Source organism: Lithobates pipiens, unplaced genomic scaffold (genome assembly GCF_037356315.1).
Source record: "Lithobates pipiens isolate NorthernLeopardFrog02 unplaced genomic scaffold, aLitPip1_a1.2 Scaffold_16, whole genome shotgun sequence".
Classification (NCBI taxonomy): domain Eukaryota; kingdom Metazoa; phylum Chordata; class Amphibia; order Anura; family Ranidae; genus Lithobates; species Lithobates pipiens.
The window spans coordinates 62314498-62335705 of record NW_027507748.1 but is presented as its reverse complement, the minus strand read 5'-3'; the positions used below and the strand labels follow the sequence as shown (position 1 = coordinate 62335705).

Sequence of the window (21208 nt, the reverse complement as noted above, 5' to 3'; positions counted from 1 at the left end):
CTGGTGTTGTGGCTGTCAGAATACAATAGTAAGCATTGGAGATTCCTTCATCCATGCTCTTTAAAGTGGTTAATGGATAGCCTATAATAAGGCGTACCTGTAGCTACCCAGGATATCACCTAAAGGTGCATGGTTTAGGAGATATCCCCATATCTGCATGTTTCAACGTCATCGGCACATGCGCTCAGAAGCAATGGCACGTGGCGTTTGCTTCAGTGAGTGTGGCGTTACATGCACGGGAGTGACGTCATCGCGACTCCGGCCAATCATAGAACCGGAGCTGCAATACCCAGAAGTAACCCCCGGGAGTGATGTCAGCTGCTGGAGTGGTGTAAGAGCACCGCAGCGAGGGCTTCGATCTCAGGTGAGTATTACATAATGAGCTAGTATGCTAAAAGCGTATATTGGTTTGCGCAAAAGTTATAGCGTCTACAAAATAGGGAATAGTTTTATGGCATTTTTTTTTCAGGATTTTTATTAGGACTGTGACATTATAGCGGACACAGCGGCCAATTTTGACAAATTTTTGGGCCCATTGGCATTAATACAGCGATCAATGCTATAAAAACGCATTGATTACTGTAAAAATGTCACTGGCAGTGAAGGGGTTTAACCACTAGGGGGTGATCAAGGGGTTAATGTGTTCCCTATTGTGTGTTCTAACTGAAGGGGGGAGTGGACTGTGCAGGGGAGATGACAGATCGCTGTTTATAATCTGTATGGACAATCTGTCTGTTCTCCCTTCAGAGTTCCCAGTTCTCTGTGTGTCAGTGGCGATCGCGGGAGCCCGGCAGTGATCATGAGCTCTGGCCACATGCATCGGCTCAGGGGTGCATGAGCGCCCCTAGTGACCACAGGGTGAAGCGACATTACATAACTTAATTTCGCCCAGCTGTGCCATTCTGCCGCAGTACAACTGCGGCAGCTGGTCGGCGAGTGGTTAACAGAAATCCGACGGATTTTGTTGTTGGAATGTCCGACCGTGTGTACAAGGAATAAGAAGCAAACTGACTAATATAAATAAAAAAAACTTTTGTTGAGCAAGGTAGGCAAACATTTAGAAAATGAAGCTAAGCATCTGATTGGCTACAATGGACAATTTTTAAAAAAAATTTTTTAATTATAGCAGCTGTTAAAAAGGTGCATTTTTATCTTTACTACACAGCATGTTGCGTCAAAACTAATCTGCACAGCCACAATGAAGGACAAACACAACAGACAGCGAATGTCTCCGTAATGACTTATCCTTGTTGTGACCTACCTGACGGTGGAGGAGGGCGCTGAGGGGGTGCTGGGCGTGCTGGTGGAACACCAGGTCTTGGAGGAGGAGGCCTCTTTGGTTCTAAGGTTAGAGTTTGCTCTTTCTGCTGTACTATTGGCTGGAAATCCACTGGAGAGCCTACAAAAAGTAAAAAAATTAATAAAAAATATGTGCATTTAACACATTTTATTCATGTTATTTATATGTAAAAGCCACCCTTGTGTAGACATCCAAAACCCTGAGATAGCTGTTGGGTGCCACCATATTTGGATGCGATGTCAGCAGCCCCAAGTTATATAGGGAGATGAAGAAAGGGCCAGAGGAGCTGGGCCAGCACAAAAAAAGAGTAATTAGAACCTCCCAGAAGAGGAGGGGGCTATGTCACACAAGGAGGGACGGGGCTGTGCGAGAGAATAGACTCCCTAGAGCAAATTTCATTGCAAATGCAAGGGAACAAATTTATAGAACTGAAAAATACTACAAGTAAGCATTTAAAATACTCAATCTGTCTCTGGTTTTACATGCAAATTTACTTCAATATGTTTATTATTTTTACAGACATAATACAAATAAGGTTGGTAAAAGGATCTCTATCTCTTATAAAAATGTTTTTACATCTAAAAGGGAACCAACATGGGGGAAGATGATCACATGCCTATAGTGAAGACCCCATTTCCATTTTATTCCCCTCCCCCTTCCCCCCATGATCCATACATATCAAGGGGCTTCCTTATGGGAATGAAATGCAGTGCCGGCATTGCATATAAAACAGGAATTCCACAACAGTCCCCAACTGGCCGGGTTTTTCTTCTTGTCTAAAACTACCAAAAAAGACATGATATGATCATTGCCCAGTCTGCCCGATGACCATTTCCTTGGGTTAAATTGCGCGTTGGAGACTGATGCTTCAATCATTCCGAACAGATTTTTCAGTCAATCACCACTGTTACCCTAGGCCAGTGATGGCGAACCTTGGCACCCCAGATGTTTTGGAACTACATTTCCCATGATGCCCAACTTTACTGCAGCGCGCATGAGCATCATGGGAAATGTAGTCCCAAAACATCTGGGGTGCCAAGGTTTGCCATCACTGCCCTAAGATATGGTGCTTAAACATTGGTTGTAGGAACTTCAAACTGTCATCTCTTGCTTGCAGCTAACCTAAAAAGATGGCCACTGGCAGGCCAAAAAGTTAAAAGGATCTGACCAAAGTTCCAAGAATATCTTTTATTGAAGTGGCTGGAAGTTAGGGTTGCCACTTGTACGGAAATGACTTGGACAGTCTGGATTTTGACACTTGTGCCTCGGGTTTATGTCCTCCTGAAACCCAGAAACAGAAATCGAGTCCCAGCCATTGTGGGAAGTCATTGGGAAGTTTATACCTCCAAGTGCATGTACCCCCCCCCATGTCCTTCAATGCATTGCCCCTAATTATGAAGGTTGCGGCTCCACAGCTGAGTGCTCTCTCTCCCCCGTATCCTTCAATGCAGGCTAATGAATAGTGCTGGCAGACAAGCACATAGACAGGTGCAGTGTGGCTGCCAAAGCCAGGGTGGGGAGGTCAGAGCGGAGAAGGGCATTGCAGGAGACAAACACATGGTCGGTGTTGTGGGTGCTCAGTACTGGTGGGAGCAGTGGGTGCGGAGCGTGTAGGTGCAGGGAATTGAGGCACCTCATGGGGCTCCAGCAACCGTTTCTGCCTCTGCCCCAGTGGTCTGGTTCCAGACAGGGTGAGTGCAGTGGGTTGTTTTTTAGCTTCCTCCTCCATCTGTCACCTGGGTTTTCCCTTGGTTCTAGCAGTGGGTAAGCGGGTGTTCCTGGCAGCTCCCTCGAGGGTATGTGTGGCTTGCTCCTTCCCACTATACAAGAAGCTTCATCTGTGTCAGCCCTAGGTCCTCTCCACCTCTCCAGCTGTGTGACTTAACTATCCAGCACTTTTTCACTTTCAGAGTGGCTGTTTGTTCTCTGAAAGGACATTGAGATTTTTTGTTTTTCTAAGGATACATTGTTGTACAATAAACCAATCTACTCCATCTGTCACAACCATCCTGCAAGCTGAGGTAGAGCCATTATACAAGTAAGATCCATCCCAAGGATGGATTGGCTGCAGGTCATGCCGGACACATTTCTTCTGATGGGCTGTGTGGGACTCAACAAGTGATTTAGTTGCTCACCGTGGGCACTAGCATTACTGACTTTATTTATACTAGGACTTTGGTGGGCTTCTAGGGTATGTTCTTTCTGCAGTGTTTTTTGTGGAATTCTGAGACTTTTAGTCCATTCTAGCTGGGTGTGTAGTAGGAGTCTGCTCCCATTCTCCCATATCTCTTAGTGCCTGGTATAGGAGGTGGGTGGTCTGGGTGCATGGCAGGAGAACGCGTCCTGAGGAACATGTTGCCCATTATAGATTTGCTGTATACATACAAGTGCTGGGATAAATACTTGGCACAGGACAAGCCATTACTGGCCACATCAGACCTTATGTGGAGAGCCCCAATCAATGCCCCTTTAAAGTGATACTAAAGAATCTTTGTTATTTAAAAAAATAAAAAAAACATAGCATACTTGCCTCCACTGTGCAGATCGTTTTGCACAGAGTGACCACGGACATCCATTTCTGGGGTTCCCCGGCGGCTCTTCCCCGCATTAGATAACCCTCTTGGAGAAGCTCTCTCCCAAGGGGGTCACCCTGTGAGTGTGCTCCCGAGTCCAGCATATGGAGGCTGGATTTGATTGACCGCAGCGGGAGCCAATGGCTGCGCTGCTATCAATCTATCCAATCATTCGGGGCTCAGGTAAGCGGGGGGGGGGGGGGGGGGGGGGGGCTAGGGGGCCGGTGACTTTTCACTGTTAATGCAATTGGACACACCCACTAAGCACACTTAGCATGTCATATTACTACTTCACTGGGGCACCAAGGTATTTTACAGTCCCATAGTACATACTACAAAAAAAAAAAAAAATGCTATGTGCCGCTAAAATGTGTGTTCGAGTTTGGTTTGACGAAAAGGTGGCAACCCCCATCTGGAAGTAAAGGTTATTTTAGTGACGGGTATAACGTGGTTGGGGGAAGGGGGCACAAGGCAGAAGAGCAGGAAATATTGCTCCTAGGGGGCAATAATGAGCCCCTCCCGCAATCAGATGCACATATTTTTTCCAAATCCTATGAGAAGCAAATGATCAAAGTACTGCACATGCTCAACACTGGACTCCAGGGGGTTCTGAGAATGAAGGATAGTCAAGTACCTCCTTACTTGGCATTTTGGGGAGATATCAGCTCATGTACAGCCACCTAATGGTGACCCAAAGACAGGTGTTCAAACCAGATATTTTCTTGTGGATCAGGAAATGATCTCACCTTTATGGACTCTGTGCAAAATTGATGGTTATTGGCGGTAGCAGATGGGCTCAAAAATCTGTCCCAATGGTTATGGTTGCCTCTTGTCTCTCTGCTCACATGAACAGGTAGATTTGGCTGGCTGAGAGCGCCTATTTTATTTATTTTTTTACAGCTCCGTCTTGGTGCTTGGGGCAATTTTAAATAGCACATTGGGTCACCTCTGACATGTGTCTGACTGAAAGGGGCTTCGTTAAAGCAAAAAAAGGGGAGGAAGAGGAAAAAATGGGACTGAGGGCGCCGCTGGATGGTGCTGTTCTTTGTAATTAGCTTTAACGCAACTATAATTTTTTGAGTATAATACTTACCACATTTTACATTAAAGCGGGAGTCCACCGGGACTCCGCGTTTTTTTTTTTTTTAAAAGCCAGCAGCTACAAATACTGCAGCTGCTGACTTTTAAAATAGTGACACTTATCTGTCCAGCGCGCCCGCGATGTCGGCACCCGAAGTCGATCTGTAGATCGTATGTCGGGTGCTGCCGCCGCCATCTTGGGTATGGGAATCAGGAAATGGAGCCTTTCGGCTTAATTTCCCGGTTCCCTACTGCGCATGCGCGAGTCGCGCTGCGCAATAAGGACGGTCCACGCTGCCTCTGGGATCTGTGTGTTTCCCAGCAGGCAGCGGGGCACTTGCGGAAAGGGGCGGGCACTTGCGGAAAGGGGTGTAATATACGCCCCTTTCCGCAGAGAGCTATCCCGGAAGTGGGTGCAGAATACCTGTACTGTACAGGTATCTGCACCCCCCTCCCCCCTGAAAGGTGGCAATTGTGGCGCCGGAGGGGGGGGGGGGGTTCCGATGAGCGGAGGTCCACTTTAGGGTGGACCTCCGCTTTAATAACGTTATTTTATTAGGATAATGCACTAGATCGGTGCGCCCTCCGTGTGGTTTCAGTGGTTCCAGACAATGAGGGCAGCAAGGCGAGACTTATACATAATTTTTTTATTATAGGGATTATTGATATCGTCGGGCCCACTCTCAAGCGCAGGAGATTTTGTGTTTGTTACCACTTGGAACTGATGAGCAACAATCCGAGTACCAGTGCATGAAGAGACCTATAGTTGTAAACATCTGGAGATCTACTGGTTTACATGGAGCTAAAGATTAGTGTTGTATATACTGTAGAGGCAGAACAATAGTATGCTAAAGTTCAAGAATTAACAAATATAAAAAAATACCTTGGGTTGCAACGGGAGGTCCTGGTGTTTTTCCAAGTGCCCGGCTTGGCCGGACAGGGAGAGCCGGTGGTGGTCCCTCTGGCATGGTGGGTGATGGGCAGGGACTGGAGCGGGGAGAAGAGCCAGGAGATGAGCCAAGATTAGAGCATGAAGACGGCTGTAGATGTTGAGGGAGAATCTCCTCTACTTCAGCACTATAATCATCCACGTCACCTGGGAGGAGATCAGACATTTACCCATATGTGAAGCATGTGTGATATATGGATATCTGACTCTCACATCTACTCTTTGTGGACTAACATCTGGCATTAACACTTATTAATAGAAAACAGCACTCCCCTTTTTACAGGTCATCAAATACAAAAATATAAAAAAATAAAGGGGTTAATTTCCCATTTTAGGATAGTGGGGAAGGCCAGGGATAGAATTCCACTTTGGCAAAAAAAAAAAAAAAAAAAGGAATAAACCCCCTTAAAATGTCACCACGCAGATATAAAACTTTACCAGTTAAAGTATAATTAAGGGAAAAACTTTTTTTTCTTTGTTTTGGATAGAGTGGAGAGGGATTAGAACATCTGGCAGTTTTTATTGCTGTCTGTGCATCAGTTATGGCAATTCACCCTCTCTATTTGTCCCGTTTACGGGACGCCTGCCTTTACACACATATCAACTTTAATGGCATCCCAGTCTTGTTGCGTAGGGTTCAATATTGAGTTGGCCCACCCTTTGCAGCTATAACAGCTTCAACTGTTCTGGGAAGGCTGTCCACAAGGTTTAGGAGTGTGTCTATGGGAATGTTTGACCATTCTTCCAGAAGGGCATTTGTGAAGTCAGGCATTGATGTGGACAAGAAGGCCTGGCTCACAGTCTCTGCTCCAATTCAGCTCAAAGGTGTTTTATTGGGTTGAGGTCAGGACTCCGTGTAGGCCAGTCAAGTTCCTCCACCCCGAACTCACTCATCCATGTCTTAATGGACCTTGCTTTGTGCACTAGTGCACAGTCATGTTGGAACAGGAAGGGGCCATCCCCAAACTGTTCCCACAAAATTGGGAGGATAAAATTGTCCAAAATGTCTTGGTATGCTGACACCTTAAGGGTTCCTTTCACTGGAACTAAGAGGCCAAGCCCAACCCCTGAAAAACAACCCGCACCATAATCCCCCCTCTACCAAATGATTTGGACCAGTGCACAAAGCAAGGTCCATAAAGACCAAAATAAACTATTTAGTGATCCATTTTGTACATGAATAAATGTGGGATTGAATGCAGAACTTCTAAGCCAAACAAAAAGTAGAGTGTAAACATTTAAAATGCTACTATTTACAGCCTTAAAGCAGGACTCTGGGTCAATTTTTATTTTTAATAGCATAAGCAAGGGCTAAAACTGTTTACGCCTGTGTTCTCATTGGAGAATTTTCCTCCCACCTTCTGTTCTAGGGACAAGTATCAGTGGTGGGATTTCCCATCACTTCCTGTTTCAAGTTCTATTCTGGCTCAGGGTCACAAGGACAGTATAAGAGGGCTACATGTGGCCCAAAAAAAGATGAATTTGATAGATTTGTTTTATATGCTCAGAGCCAGCAGCTGCTGCTCTCTCACCTTCCATGTCAAAATCTGCCGCAATCTCAGCATCTTCACCCAACAAGGTGGAACTGGTGGAACAAGGTATTGTTACACTTATCTTCTCCAGATTCATCTCCTCCTCCACCTGTGTGATCCAGTCCGGGTTCTTCAACTGAATGTTCATCGTTTTTCCTAGAACCTGCAATCAATGGGGAATCAATAGAGAAAGGTTAAAACACCATTCCTATATTTTATTACATTCTCCAAGAGTCTATTCCACATATGATAGAATGAGGAAGAAAACAATCATAATGCATCCTATATTAGGCCAGTGCACAGTATCCATATGCTTTACCTCTCAGAGAATAGCTATATACTCCCACTGAAATGGCTATGGATATAAAATATGTTATAAGATATTACACTAAAACAATATAAGTAGGAAAAAGGATTCTGCTCCTGAGTTTATAGAACATGATCAAAATGATACATTGCGATTAACCACTTCAATACTGGCCATTTTCGCCCCCTTCCTTCCCAGACCAATTTTCAGCTTTCAGCGCTCTCGCACGTTCAATGACAATTACGCGATCATGCTACGCTGTACCCAAATAAAATTTTTATAATTTTGTTCCCACAAATAGAGCTTTTTTTTTGTATTTATTCACAACTCAGTTTTTTTTTTTTTTTTTTGGAGATACAAGCGGAAAAAAGCGTAAATTTGGAAAAAAGGACACAATATTTTATTTTTTCCATTTTAAAAGAAATCCAATAAAAATCGAATTTTATCATCAATTTAAGCCAAAATGTATTCTGCTACATATCTTTGGTAACAAAAAAATCCTGTTAAGTGTACAATAATTGGTTTGTGTGATCACGGACAGATGTGCGCAGGTGATCATGTACAGATGTGCGCAGATAATCATTGGGACATGTGATTTTACTGTTACATAAGAGGTACAGGTGTTTTTAGTGTGTGGGGACTTGTTTTTACATTGTGTGGGGGGACACTGGGCTGGTGATCAGCGTGTAAAAAGCTGTGAAAGGAAAAAAAACAAAAAAAACAACTCATACTCACTGATCACTGGCCTACTCTCCTCCCTGACAATTTCCGAGGGAGGAGAGGAGAGCAGATTGCCATGGCTTACTATGGTTCTCTTTTTATCCTGCTCTGATTTTTTGAAAAACGTATATATAAAGAATTAAAAGAAATAAAAATTTACCTCAACACCATTCAGGTCTAAAGCTGAGAGGGAGGAACTTCCGTCTAGAAATGTCACCCACATTTTATCATCTACGAACCTACAAGAAAAATCATTACTACTTTTGTCAACGGAAACACACAGTTTAAAGTAATTTTGCACTATAGAGCCTACTTCCTTCCAGTCCTGGCTCTCGAATCAGTAAACTAATGGATGGTAGAAGATGTTCTTACTGTTCCTAAAGGACCTGCTATTCGAGGCTCCTTTTGCCGTTAGCTAATTTTTCATGTCATCTTAGGCAAGTGTCATAGGTCATACGGAGGGACTCACTGGCCAAATATCTGTCCCCTAAGCCCCTTCAGCTTCACATGACTAATGGTTCACTACAGGTGGTCCCTGAGTTACAAACAAGATTGGCTCTGTAGGTTTGTTCTCAAGTTGAATTTGTATGCAAGTTGGAACAGGTAATTTTTTTTTTTTTTTAACTGCAACGCCAGACAAAAAAAATCTTAAATTTTTTTGGATAGCATAGGGAAGTTAATGCCCCTGTAGCCTTATTTTTGCTAACTGTGCCCCTGTTCAGAAAATTTCTCCTCACTTTCTGTCCAGATAATTGGATTTTTAAAATTTTGGGTTGTTGTGGAAACAAGGATTGGTGATAAAGCTTTAGTAGAGACACCTTTTTCTCCATAATTCTTACAGGGTCTTATTTCCCTTCCTAGGGGTAGATTTCCTCTCACTTCCTGTTGTCTTCCTCCGCTTGTAAGTATGAGCCGCATGTAAGTGGGATGTTTGTAACTCGGGGACTGCCTGTATTCGGTCATGTGACTGGCGCGAGAGGGTGCCTAGAGTAGTAGCTTAAGGCCGAGTTCACACTTATGCAAGTGTCCTGAGTCTTTGGCTCCATTACAGGTCCGAATTCAGGCAAAAATTCGGAACAAATTCAGACCTGAAACGGGACGCACCGGACCCCGGCTGGGAGCCACGCTGCACAGTGTGAACTCAAGAATTTTATATATACTACGTATGTGTGTGCATATAAAGACACACATTTTATATTAAATATATGAAGAGTAAAAATGAGATGCTCTTTGATGTATATCAACATCCTTGATGCATTTTCTTCTAGATCTGTGCAGTAATCCAATATGAAAACAACTCTTACACTTTGGCTCTGTGGATGAGTTTCTTATAAAAAGACCAGTCACTGCTGCTCTTACTTATGCAATGTGACTGGCCTTCTATCCACCCCCTCCATTAGATAGACTGTAGCAGGTGGACCAGTAGCATTCCTACCCACATCTCTGTTCTCTGCACAGTGATGTCACCACTACCTTTAGAAGGTAATATTGGGGTTTACAAAGCACTTGATGTCCAGGTATAGTGTGGATGAAGTAGGAGTACATCAGAAATATTACATCTTTACGGCCCTGTGTTTTGGGGATCCCAATTAATGGATATTTGGAAATATAAATCAATCAGACTGCTTCTGAGCTGTACACCCATTCCATGTCTCAATTGGAAATATTCAAACCAATGGTTGGTTTTGTAAAATTGGTAAATAGTTATTTTATTTTTTTTTACTTTTCAAGTGTTGTACTTATTTAAAACCTTTGAAAAAAATATATTATCCCAAAAAAAAAAATGCATGTGGTAGGTCAAATTTAATCTGTAGTTGGGTAAGGGCTCACACTGTAATAAGTAAACGTTCCAATAAAAATATTTTCCACAGAAGTAGATTATCTGGAACTTCTTTATCCCATTAGGTGTGCCAGCTTAACTTTGGAGTTCAGTAATGAATAAGGATTTGCCCAAGAGGTAAGTGGTCTTAACTAACAAGCTAGAAAATATAAAAAAGTTATCAGATATGGCCATATATATGCCTCCTCTCTGGGCTTCTGAAGAGTCAATTTTAGTTTTGGACATGAAGTACGGTATAAACTATCACGTTTATCCCCCTCACTGCAGAGACTGGTAGTGCTGTCTGTATAATTAGTATATTCTTTACAGTTTGCAGAAAGGGTTTTTAGGTTTCATTGTAGGGCCTGGGTGAAATTTTACTAATAGTAACACTCAGATACCCAAGGACTGTAACTACACATGATGAATAATTGTGATAAGATAATATGGGTTTAGATGACCAGGACATCAGTACTATTTTCTGCCAATTTATTTGAAGTTCCAAGTTGGCGACTTATTGCTGCATAATAAACAGGGCTAGTGTGTTATTTTGGGCTTTTGTCTTTCAGGAATAGTCATCTCCATAGGATCAGATTTCCTCTGTGGTGGGACCAAACACAATTCACTTAAAGCAACATTAAAGGTTTAGTTTGAAAAACAAACAAAAACAATTAAGTCATTCTTACCTGCTCTGTGCAGTGGTTTTGCACAGAGCAGCCCCAAGCCTCCTCTTCTCAGATCCCTGCCAGTGGTCCTGGCTCCTCCCCCTTGTCAGGTGCACCCAATAGTAAGCCGCTTGCTATGGGGGCACTCAAAGGAAGGAAAGGTTCTGGACAGCCGCACTCCGGGATATAACCTTTATTGTAAAATATCAAAAATACAAGCCACAGCAGAAAATGGGACAAACGAGCTGACGCGTTTCACACTTAACAAGTGCTTATTCATAGCTTGTGGCTTGTATTTTTGATATTTTACAATAAAGGCTATATTCCGGAGTACGGCTGTCCAGAACCTTTCCTTACCTCATTTCCCACCATTAAGCCGGGTTTGAAAGAACAATATAGAGCAGCAATCCACAAGTTTGTAATGCTTCTACAACTTGTAAGAGCAGCTAGACCAATACCTCCCACAGGCTCTTCCTCCGTGGCCTTTTATGTGGGGTTACCTGAAAGGAGGGTGGAGAGGCACCAGAAAGAGATCTCTATAAAGCCGGTTTGGTCTGGGTGTAGAAATTACAATATCTCTGTTCTGAAATGGTAGGCCATTCCTGGTGATTTTCTTGTTGTAGGAATGAGCAGAAGGGCGAGATTTTTTTCCCATTATTAAAGCAAGATGATGCAACCGTTAACCATGCCCCTGTACAAGCCCACGCATAACATGCTGTTTTGTTTTGTCCCATCAGGCAACAATCTTACATCTATGGATGTCCATCACGTCTAAGGGAAACAGTTAATTGGACATGTTAGATGCCAAAGTATTGTATCCTATTAAAAATAAGTGGCACTCCTACTGTATACCAACTGGCATGAAACTAACCAAGAAGAGGTTTCCCATTCATGGACTTGCTGCACACCATTAGAGCCTATCCAACCATCCACAATGGTTATGGAAGGCCCATGAATTTTCCATTTCAAGGAGAGAATATTTCATAACTATATTGTCATTTACTGTTACCCAACAATAAAGAAAGCTAGGGCCTGAAATATCATTTAGGAACAAGAGAAAACAGTGTAGTGTCATCTAACCTTATAAGTATGACCTCGCCATAACCTGCAAACTGCTGCAGCAGCTCGTCAATCAAATTATCATCAAAATAATTGTCTTCTGAGGATTTGCTTTGTATGGAGACCATAATTGTGCCATCTGGAGGGCCCTGGGTGGCAATCACCTCCTTATAGATCTTCTGTCTCTCTTCTGCTTCAGTTTCAAATATATCTATGTCGACCACAGCGACCACAGGCCTACAAAATAATCATCAGATCAGGAACACTATGGATGCAGAGAGAGATACACCTAGAATAAAATAATGGATTTCCTTTTACCTGTGATCAGAGGTCTTTAGCTCTGCCCTGCCATAGTGCAGTAAAGTACCTGGATTCCAGGTATAAGGGATATTCCTGCCTTCTTGCAAGCTTGAATTCAGAAGATCTAAATCTTCAGCTGAAATATAGATCACAAATAAAAGATATAGGAATTAAATACAAGGGTCTTTATTAATGCGCTTTGGGATTGCGTCAATGGCATCATTTTAAGACCAATCAGAATTCTTGACAGGTGCATTTCACCTTCAGTTACCCTCCTTCTGACCAGTATTTGATCCACTTCAAGTAGGCTTTGCATTCCCATAGACTTGTATGCAAAATCCACTTCAAGCTAACAAAAGCCTGTCGACACAGGCCCTTAAATTTTATATGTAAATTAGGCCACCACATTTGCTCATTACATATGAAGGCTCTGCTTCCAGCTTTAAGGCTAGTACACATGATGAGATCAGACGAATGACCATCCTCTTTTTTCTTTTTTTTTTGCATGCTAGTCTGTCAAAAACGAAGAGGTTGAAAATACTCGTAGGACAGAATGAAAATTGTGCTTAAATTTAAAAGTGATGTAATATGTTGTATTATATTTGTATTGTATTTCGGATTCATACTGTACAGCTTAAATTATAATCGGACGATCTGCTATCGTACGAGAACAATTTTCGTGTTTGTCCCTTTGGACAAGACCCCCGAAGTCGGAAGAAGAGGGCGGCGACGAAGAAGAAAGCTGGGCTCCTCCGCTAGTAAAAGAGCTAGCAGAAGATAGCGGAGGAGTCCAGCTAGAAAACCCCCGAAGACGGAAGAAGACCCCCGGAGCTGTGCAATAAACTATTTTAACCCTTGTGTGTTGTGTTTTTTTTACATTTTTTCCCACAGGTGAATGGGTAAGGGTACATTGTACCCCATACTCATTCACATAGGGTGGGGGGCCGGTATCCGGGGGCCCCCTTATTAAAAGGGGTTCCTGGATTCCGATAAGCCCCCTGCCCGCAGACCCCGACAACCAACGGTCAGGGTTGTCGGGAAGAGGCCCTTGTCCTCATCAACATGGGGACAAGGTGGTTTGGTTTCCCCAAAGCACCCCCCCATGTTGAGGGCACGCAGCCTGGTACGGCTCAGGAGGGGGGGGTGGGCGCTCACTCGTCCCCACCCCACTTCCTGACCAGCCGGGTAGTGTGCTCGGATAAGGGTCTGATATGGACCTAGGGGGGGACCCCCACGCCGTTTTTTCGGCGTAGGGATTCCCCTTTAACTCCATACCAGGTGACGGGCCAGCAACGCTTCCTTCGCTGGTCCCGGCTACCTAGAGCCGCGGTCAAAATGAGCAGACTTTTCTACGGGCAGGAAAAGTCCGTTCATTTCAAAAGTACGGCGGACTAGTACACACACGGCCGTATTATCCGCCGAAATGCGAGTCCGGCAGACAGATTGATGTGCAAAACTACTTTCTTAGTCTAATGTCTCTGCCACAGACGTTGTTGTAGAACATGTAGGGAAACTAAACTTGAAACACTTGTAGGATACCTGGATCTTTCAGCCTGCTTGGCGATAGCCACAAGACCGGATTCTCTCGGTTACTCAAGCCCTTCCAGGCTCTTGCTAAGAAAGCCAACCCGTACGTGGTGTTCTTCTAAAGAGTCCTCCCCTGGAATGCTTGAAGTACAATGGGTCTCTCCCGAACCAGAGACGGCACCCAACCACCTCAGAATCCTCCTTTAGTTTTCTTGCCTCAGGCTAGCCAGCCCCGAGACATTAAAGTCGGGTGGATCTGCACCCCAGGCCATAGCCTTCCTGGGGGCTGGTCAGGAGGACCAGGACCATGAAGTCAGCACATCATACTGGACCAGAACCCCGAACCACGTGACGTCCACATCTTAAATAACCTCTCCCAGAGGGCACAGCGAGAGTGCCACTCCCACTGACCTGACTCCGAAAGAGAGTAACCTAAGTACCTAACCAGACCATAGTTCCATGCCTGCCACAAGAGACAGTGCCCCCTGTGGCCAGGCTGAACATCTCACAGTCCAGTCAGACTGATGCAGAGGTCCAATTTAGACAAATAAACCAAAACCAAACTGCAGTTTAGGCAAAGTTTAACTTTGAAAAACACATAGCGCGTGCTCTTCAGGAGCCGCCGCTACACTTAAATAACAAAATTGCAAGCAGGCAGGTTCTTTATTGCAGAAGAGGCATGAAATTGCTCTTCTGCAATAAAATCAATTTACCTGCCTGTTTGCAGGTACAGCAGGTTGTGCAGCTCAGTTTACATTCTGACACAGTGCCTGTGTGCTGCAATGACTGTACTCTTGGCCATGCATGGGAGTGATGTCATCCTGCGTTTTTCCAACCAAGACGGCTAAAAGATTGGCACCTGGAAGAAGCTGAGGAGAAAATGCCAGCGAGGGACTTTGGATTGCTGAAGCAGAGGTAAGTACTGGGGACTTTGGTTCCACTTTAATAACTGTGTACACATTTTCTAACAGTAATGATATTTCTTATCAATAGGGAATACATACAAGCTATATATGTAATCACCTGATCTGTCAAAGGGCCATTTCCTTCTTCTCCAGAGGATACGATCTGTCCAAGCTGGGGTACGGCACTTCTCACTTGTGTCATAATCATCAGAGAACAAGTCATACTTATAGGTTGGAGCAAAATTAATTTTCCCCTCTAAGAAACTTCGAAAAACCTGAAGGGGAAAGAAAAACAAACTCTGAACACAAACACATAAATACAGCAATAAAACACATACATAATATATCTGTTTTATTGCGATGTGTGTGGACCGACCCGGGTATGCCCACTAGGCTCTGTTTTGTATCTCAACTTAAAACCTAATAAAAAGAATAAATAATAAAATGTATCCTCAAAAAATACAACTTGACTAATAACGGCACACAATACCCTGACTACATACCTGTCCAGAATCTTTTTGTTTTATTAGCTGATCTCCAGGTATAAGGGAATCCCAGTTCTGACTTCGGATCAGCTCCTTCACATCCTCATTGGGAAAATCAATGCGATAATTGAAGTCACCACACCAGAAGACATAGTCGTGAGAGAAAAGCATTCGTCCCTGCAGAAACAAGTGGAAGCATTGACCATAGATATTACCATTTATAACACAGTAACTGCTGATCCAGGTAGGCCAACAGCAAAAAGTTTCAGTTTATGTACTTATAGAAAAAAAACAATTGCTCTGCTTGCAAGCAAATGGGAACCAATTAAATGCAGTTTTAAAGCCGTATTAAAACCAAAAAGGAAAACAATTATATATTACAGCTTACCAATCATCAGATGTGGTAGCTGCATTAGTTTTCTTATTAGGCTTTTTTTTCCCCTCTGTGTTATCACCTGGCGATCTGGCCAGTATCGCTCCTTCTGTATTAGAGTACCCCCCATAACGGTAACGGCACAGTCTAACCGAAGCAATGGCACCTACATGCCACTGCTTGTGCACGATGACGTCGGCACATGCAAATACAGGGGATATCTCCTAAACAGTTCAGGCTTACCTGTAGCAAAAAGTGTGTTGTAAGGGTTTACAACCACTTTAAAGTATAACTAAAGGCAACATTTTTTTTTGTTTTGGACAGAGTGGAGTTAGATTGGAACACCAGTTTTTATTGCTGTCTGTGCCCCAGTTAGGGAGATTCACCCCCTCTATTTGTTCTGTTTAACGTAAAAGTAAAAAGTAAAAGAATAACCCAAATTTAGTTCTGGTGACCTGGGGGGCTCCCCCAAGTGGTTCCTTAATTTGCATGGATTTCCTCCCTCTTCCTGTTTTGGCCAAGGTAAGTCTCCACCCAATTGGACAGCCATAGCAGAAAACCTGACGAGGGTTATAATGCTCCCTTACTCTGTTCAAAATGAAAAAGAAAAAAAACAATGCCTATATAGTTCTACTTTAAACAAAACTATCACTGATCTCCGTAGCAGCAGGCATCATAGAGTAATGAAGTTTTAAAGCTCTTGAAAAAAAAATGTTTTATATACTTCTGTAAATTGTTTTGATTCTATATTCACAAAGGGCATAGAGAAGGCAGTAAGAGTATGATGATATTGTGTCAGACAGATACGGAAGGGCAGAAAGTGAAGAGACTGCTGGGCTCAGTCCACCCTTGAATCCCTTAGAATCTGTTCCCCAAAAAGCAGGTTGCTCTTTAAATAAGTAAAATTCATGTTACCGTATATACGCGAGTATAGGCCGAGGCACCTAATTTTATCACATAAAAACTGGGAAAACATATTGACTCGAGTATAAGCCTAGGGTGGGAAAATGCAGCAGCTACTGGGTAAACAATGCCCATCTGCAGCCTCACTGTGCCCATTTTCAGCCGTACCTCTCATTACTAAAACAGCGTGCATCTCCCAGTGTTATGCATTTTGTTTGGCCGTCCACTGTAACAAAGCCCCGCCTCCTACTCATCTGTTATAGAACGCTGATAGTTTCCCAGCATTGTATCAGCGTTCCTCTATCACGGGCGGACGAGGAGGAGGCGGGGCTTTGTTACAATAGACAGCCGAACAGAATGCATAACACAGCAGGAGACACACGCTGTTGTAGTAATGAAAGGTACGGCTCACTCGAGTATAAGGCGCGGGGGGTTCAGCCTAAAAAATGGTCTGAAAAACTCAGGTTATACTCGAGTATATACAGTACTTAGACTGGCCATTCATGGTGCAAATTTCTCTCCTGCAACCATGGGTGGGCAAGCCACCCCTGCAGGAAGAAGACAGTGCTGCTATAGCTGCTAGCAATAATTGTAAGAGAATCCAGCATGCTGGTTGTCCCAAAGTTGATTGAGCGATCAATTTGATACATTCAGCCTTCTCATTAACGGTTCGAACCTCGGCCGGTTCCTACTGAACCCAGTGAGATTCTCACTCACTGTGTACAGCCAGCCTTATTTACCTTTTTATCGTTAAGCACAATATGAATGTCCAGTTTGGCTGTCTATGATGGATTGTCTGTCTACACTGAAAATATTAAGCTTTTTGTTAAACAGGAGATGCCTCGTGCCAATCTGGGAAGCGTTCATTATGTTAGAAGCATCAATAATCATGGCAGCTTAAAAAAGTCTGCATAGTCCCTCTACTTTCTTAGATTTGCTATTAACATTTGTGTAGCAATAAATATGTCTGACCAACATCTTTTCTTGTATTTTTTTACATTTAATATAAATATGCATGTGCACACCTAAGGTCATTAGAAACCTCAAATTCCAGTATCTCTCCCATACCAAAAGCTGACGGGTAATCACAGGGCTCCTAGTTCCTAACGGTCTATACAAATACAGATTAAGCAACCTAAAAATACAGAAATCTGAGAATTTGAGGTTGGTACCATTGGAAAGCTTAGCTTGCGAACTATTTCGTTGTAATCTTCATTCCTTTCTTTGACCTGAGACTGTCCAGCAGCAAAGTGACTGCAGACGAAGCAGAGGGTGGTGGTGTGGAACAGCATTCTGATGGCGACTGCACCTTTGTTCCCTGTGGCTCCTCCCATTCCGGTCTTCACGGTGTCCACTGCAACATCCCTATAATAGCAGCATCAAAATGGTCAAAGACAATGGCACACATTAGAACGAAGAAAAATACCAAACGGCTCAATTTCCAGCCTGCTTACTGTATGCAAGCAATGACGGTCTACAACAGTGGTCTCCAAACTGTGGCCCAGGGGCCGGATGTGGCTCTTGCTTGCCTTTATCTAGCCCTTGGGGCACTATTCCACCAATGACGAGGCACCATTTAGCCCACTGACATCAAAGGAGCAAGCTTTCCCTCATTCTAACCAATGATAGGGCATAGATACCGCAGCATTTGCTACACTCACTAGCCACAGTTGGACCCCTTAAAGCCTGAAAGACAGTAAATTGGCCCTTTTGCTTAGAAAGTTTGGAGACCCCTGGTCTATAATCTGATTTTCCATGCTGGTTTATTTTAAGATGTGTACTGGAGCTTCAAGACATTAAAAAATGTCTGAAAAGAAAAAAAAATTAAAATGGGGGAAAAGGTGGCAGCAGTGAATACATCATAAAATCCCAGCAGGTGAATTTGAGGAAATCCAATGCTCATCGGTACTCAAAATCAATTCTACATTGCCCAATTACTGTCCGTTATATATCTCTCTCCCATTTTCAGCTGTGCAGGACCACTAACCAATAATACATATGGATGACTGACCTGATAAAAGGGGCATGCTGGGGTCTGATGAAGACGAAAAGACACACGCCGACCAATTGTTCTGATGCCAGCAGAACATACTTATTGTCCCGGGATATGGTCTTCTGAAGTTCTGCAGCCCACAGCTTCTGGTTGGTTGTGCTGCAGGGAAGACACATTCATTACATTAAAGGGTAACTCAACTTACGTGGGGAAAAAAAAAAAAATTAGCAAATGAAAATAAATAAATAAAATGATTATAGCACATACAATTGCTACACAAGTCATAATGTAATTCAATGTTATTAAATATTACCTTTCATATACAATCTGCAGTGCTGTAATTCTCTGTAAAAAGCAATATGGCTACCTGGAGGAGTTCTGTACACAGATGGTGTACCGAACGGCCCCCAGATATGTAATTTCCTGTTTGAGCGATTAGCTCACTGGTTTTCCCAGAAGTCTCTACTAAAATACAAGTCAGATTTAGGCCATCTATAATAAAATGAGAGTCCATAGTTGTGCTGGTTAGTGATACCAGGCAGTTTGAACATCCTGCCCAGTATCACCCACCAGCACAACTATGGACACCAGTTTGATTTGAGAATGGATATTCATAGATCTTTGTGGCCATTTTTGATGTGATAATACCACTCCTGATATTCGAATAAGGAATTTTCACTGTGGTACAACTTCAACCTCAGGGGACTGACAGCTTTGGCCCCAGTGGCCACTGTGGTTTCTCCCCCCCGCTTTCAAGATCACCTTTTCACCAAGAAAAAAAGAATAAAAAAAAAATGAAAAGGTGAACTGCTTCCATGGGAGATTAGCGGTCACTGCCCACACAGCTGGTACACACGTCTGGGAATTTGAAGGCCTGCTCTTCTACCATTCCTTTCCTTAGGACTTCCAGGATGGACCAGAGTGATTCTGAATTTGTCAACGACATCACATGCCAGCACTTGACCAATCAGAGTCGCTGTGATCCATCTCAGAGGTCCTAAGGAAAGAAATGAAATAAGAGCGAGGCTTTTAAAATGACCAGACCGCTGCACCCATGGAGGTAATCGCAGCAGGGCCCAAGGGGGTGGTGAGGGTGAAAAGTGTTAGTTTACTTTTTCCTTTTTTGTGAAAAGGTGAACTTACCATTTAAAATATTATAGTCTTGTTTTTATTGGTTTAAAAATAACAAACATGTTATACTATCTGTGCAGTGGTTTTTACACAGAGTAGCCCTGATCTTCCTCTTCGCGCATCCCTCGCCATATCTCCTGGCCTCTCCCTCCCGCTGAGTGCCCCCACAGCAAGCAGCTTGCCATGGGAGGCACCCAAGCCAAGGTGCTGCTCTGTTCACCCATTCAGACATGGAGCCACGACTTGGCCCATCCCCTCTCATTGGCTCACTGATTTTGACTGACAGCAACATGAGCCAATGGTGCCCACTACTGTGTCTCAGCCAAGGCACTCATGCAACATCACTGGATCAAGATTGGGCTCAGGTAAGTATCAGGTGGGACTGCTGCACACATACGGTTGACCCACTTTAAGCTTTACTCATCAATCATCCCAAACCCATATCAGGTCAGTATGCCCTTACTAGCCATTGACACATGGAGGAATAGTGGGTTAGCCTTCCAAAACTCACCTTGCATTGACAATATTTCCTGCATTCAATTCAACCATCTCCTCAAAGCCGATGGCAAAAATATCTGTTGGTTTGCTTCTTCTATCTGAAATTAAAAAAAAAAAAAAGAAAAAAAAAAGAGAAAAAAAAAAAAAGTAACCTTTATGAAGTAAAAGTTAAAAGTCTTCAAATTACAAAATCATAAAACAGATTTATGGTGAACATTTGGGCTATGAAATGTGGCGTGTCTAACTTGTTTGCCCTATAATGAAGGTTTAGATTATATCCAGACATTAAACAAGATTTTAACAAGGCATACGGAGAGAGAAGAACCAGGCAGAGGGAGAAGACAGCAGAGAGAGGAGAACCGGGCAGAGGGAAAAGACAACGGAGAGAGGAGAACCGGGCAGAGGGAGAAGAGAACTGGCAGCAGAAGAAGACACCAGCGGAGGGAGGAAAAAAAAAACTAAAAAAAAATCTGAAGGAGGAGAATAGCCACCTGAGCTGCTTTAATTACTTTGTCAAAAACCTGTGTGCCGTTTTTATTTTTGACACATATTTTGGGTGAATGGGTAGGGGTACAATACCCCATACTCATTCACATAGGGTAGGGGTCGGGATCTGGGGGCACCCTTGTTAAGGGGGGCTTCCAGATTCTGATAAGCCCCCCACCCAAAAGATCCCAACAACCACTAGCCAGGGTTGTCGGGAAGAGGCCCTTTTCCCCATCAACATGGGGACAAGGTGCTTTGGGGTGGGGGGGACAAGGTGCTTTGTAGTGGGGGGGAGGGCAGGGCTGGTCTGGTATGGTCCAGGGGCCCTCGCTTGTCCCCCCCTCATTCCTGACCAGCCTGCATGCTTGTATAAGGGTCTGGTATGGATTTTTGGGGAAACTCCACGCCACTTGGGTGTGGGGATCCCCTTAAAATCCATACCAGACTACAGGGTCTAGTATGCTCTTGGGAGGGAACCAGTTTTTGTCCCATTTTGGCGAGGGTTCCCCTTCAAGATCCTCAACGCACAAGCGACATGGCAAGTGGGATCATCATGATCAGACTTGTGTCACGACTTCTATTCAAATCAATGGGCTCTCATAG

General features: G+C 43.6%; 1 protein-coding gene across 7 annotated transcripts in view; it reads right to left on the bottom strand.

The window, feature by feature from the left end:
• The window catches only part of SYNJ1 (synaptojanin 1), a 173870-nt gene that overhangs the window by 22160 nt on the left and 130502 nt on the right, over positions 1 to 21208 (bottom strand). For all 7 annotated transcript variants that reach the window (XM_077479975.1, XM_077479978.1, XM_077479979.1 and 4 more), the window contains 11 exons: positions 20133 to 20217; positions 18509 to 18649; positions 17670 to 17862; positions 15240 to 15398; positions 14855 to 15011; positions 12323 to 12440; positions 12026 to 12241; positions 8622 to 8700; positions 7435 to 7597; positions 5837 to 6049; positions 1262 to 1399 (listed from right to left, as the gene is read on the bottom strand). In XM_077479975.1, the coding sequence (XP_077336101.1) occupies positions 1262 to 1399; positions 5837 to 6049; positions 7435 to 7597; positions 8622 to 8700; positions 12026 to 12241; positions 12323 to 12440; positions 14855 to 15011; positions 15240 to 15398; positions 17670 to 17862; positions 18509 to 18649; positions 20133 to 20217 (1662 nt within the window). The remainder of the gene's footprint in view (positions 1 to 1261; positions 1400 to 5836; positions 6050 to 7434; positions 7598 to 8621; positions 8701 to 12025; positions 12242 to 12322; positions 12441 to 14854; positions 15012 to 15239; positions 15399 to 17669; positions 17863 to 18508; positions 18650 to 20132; positions 20218 to 21208) is intronic.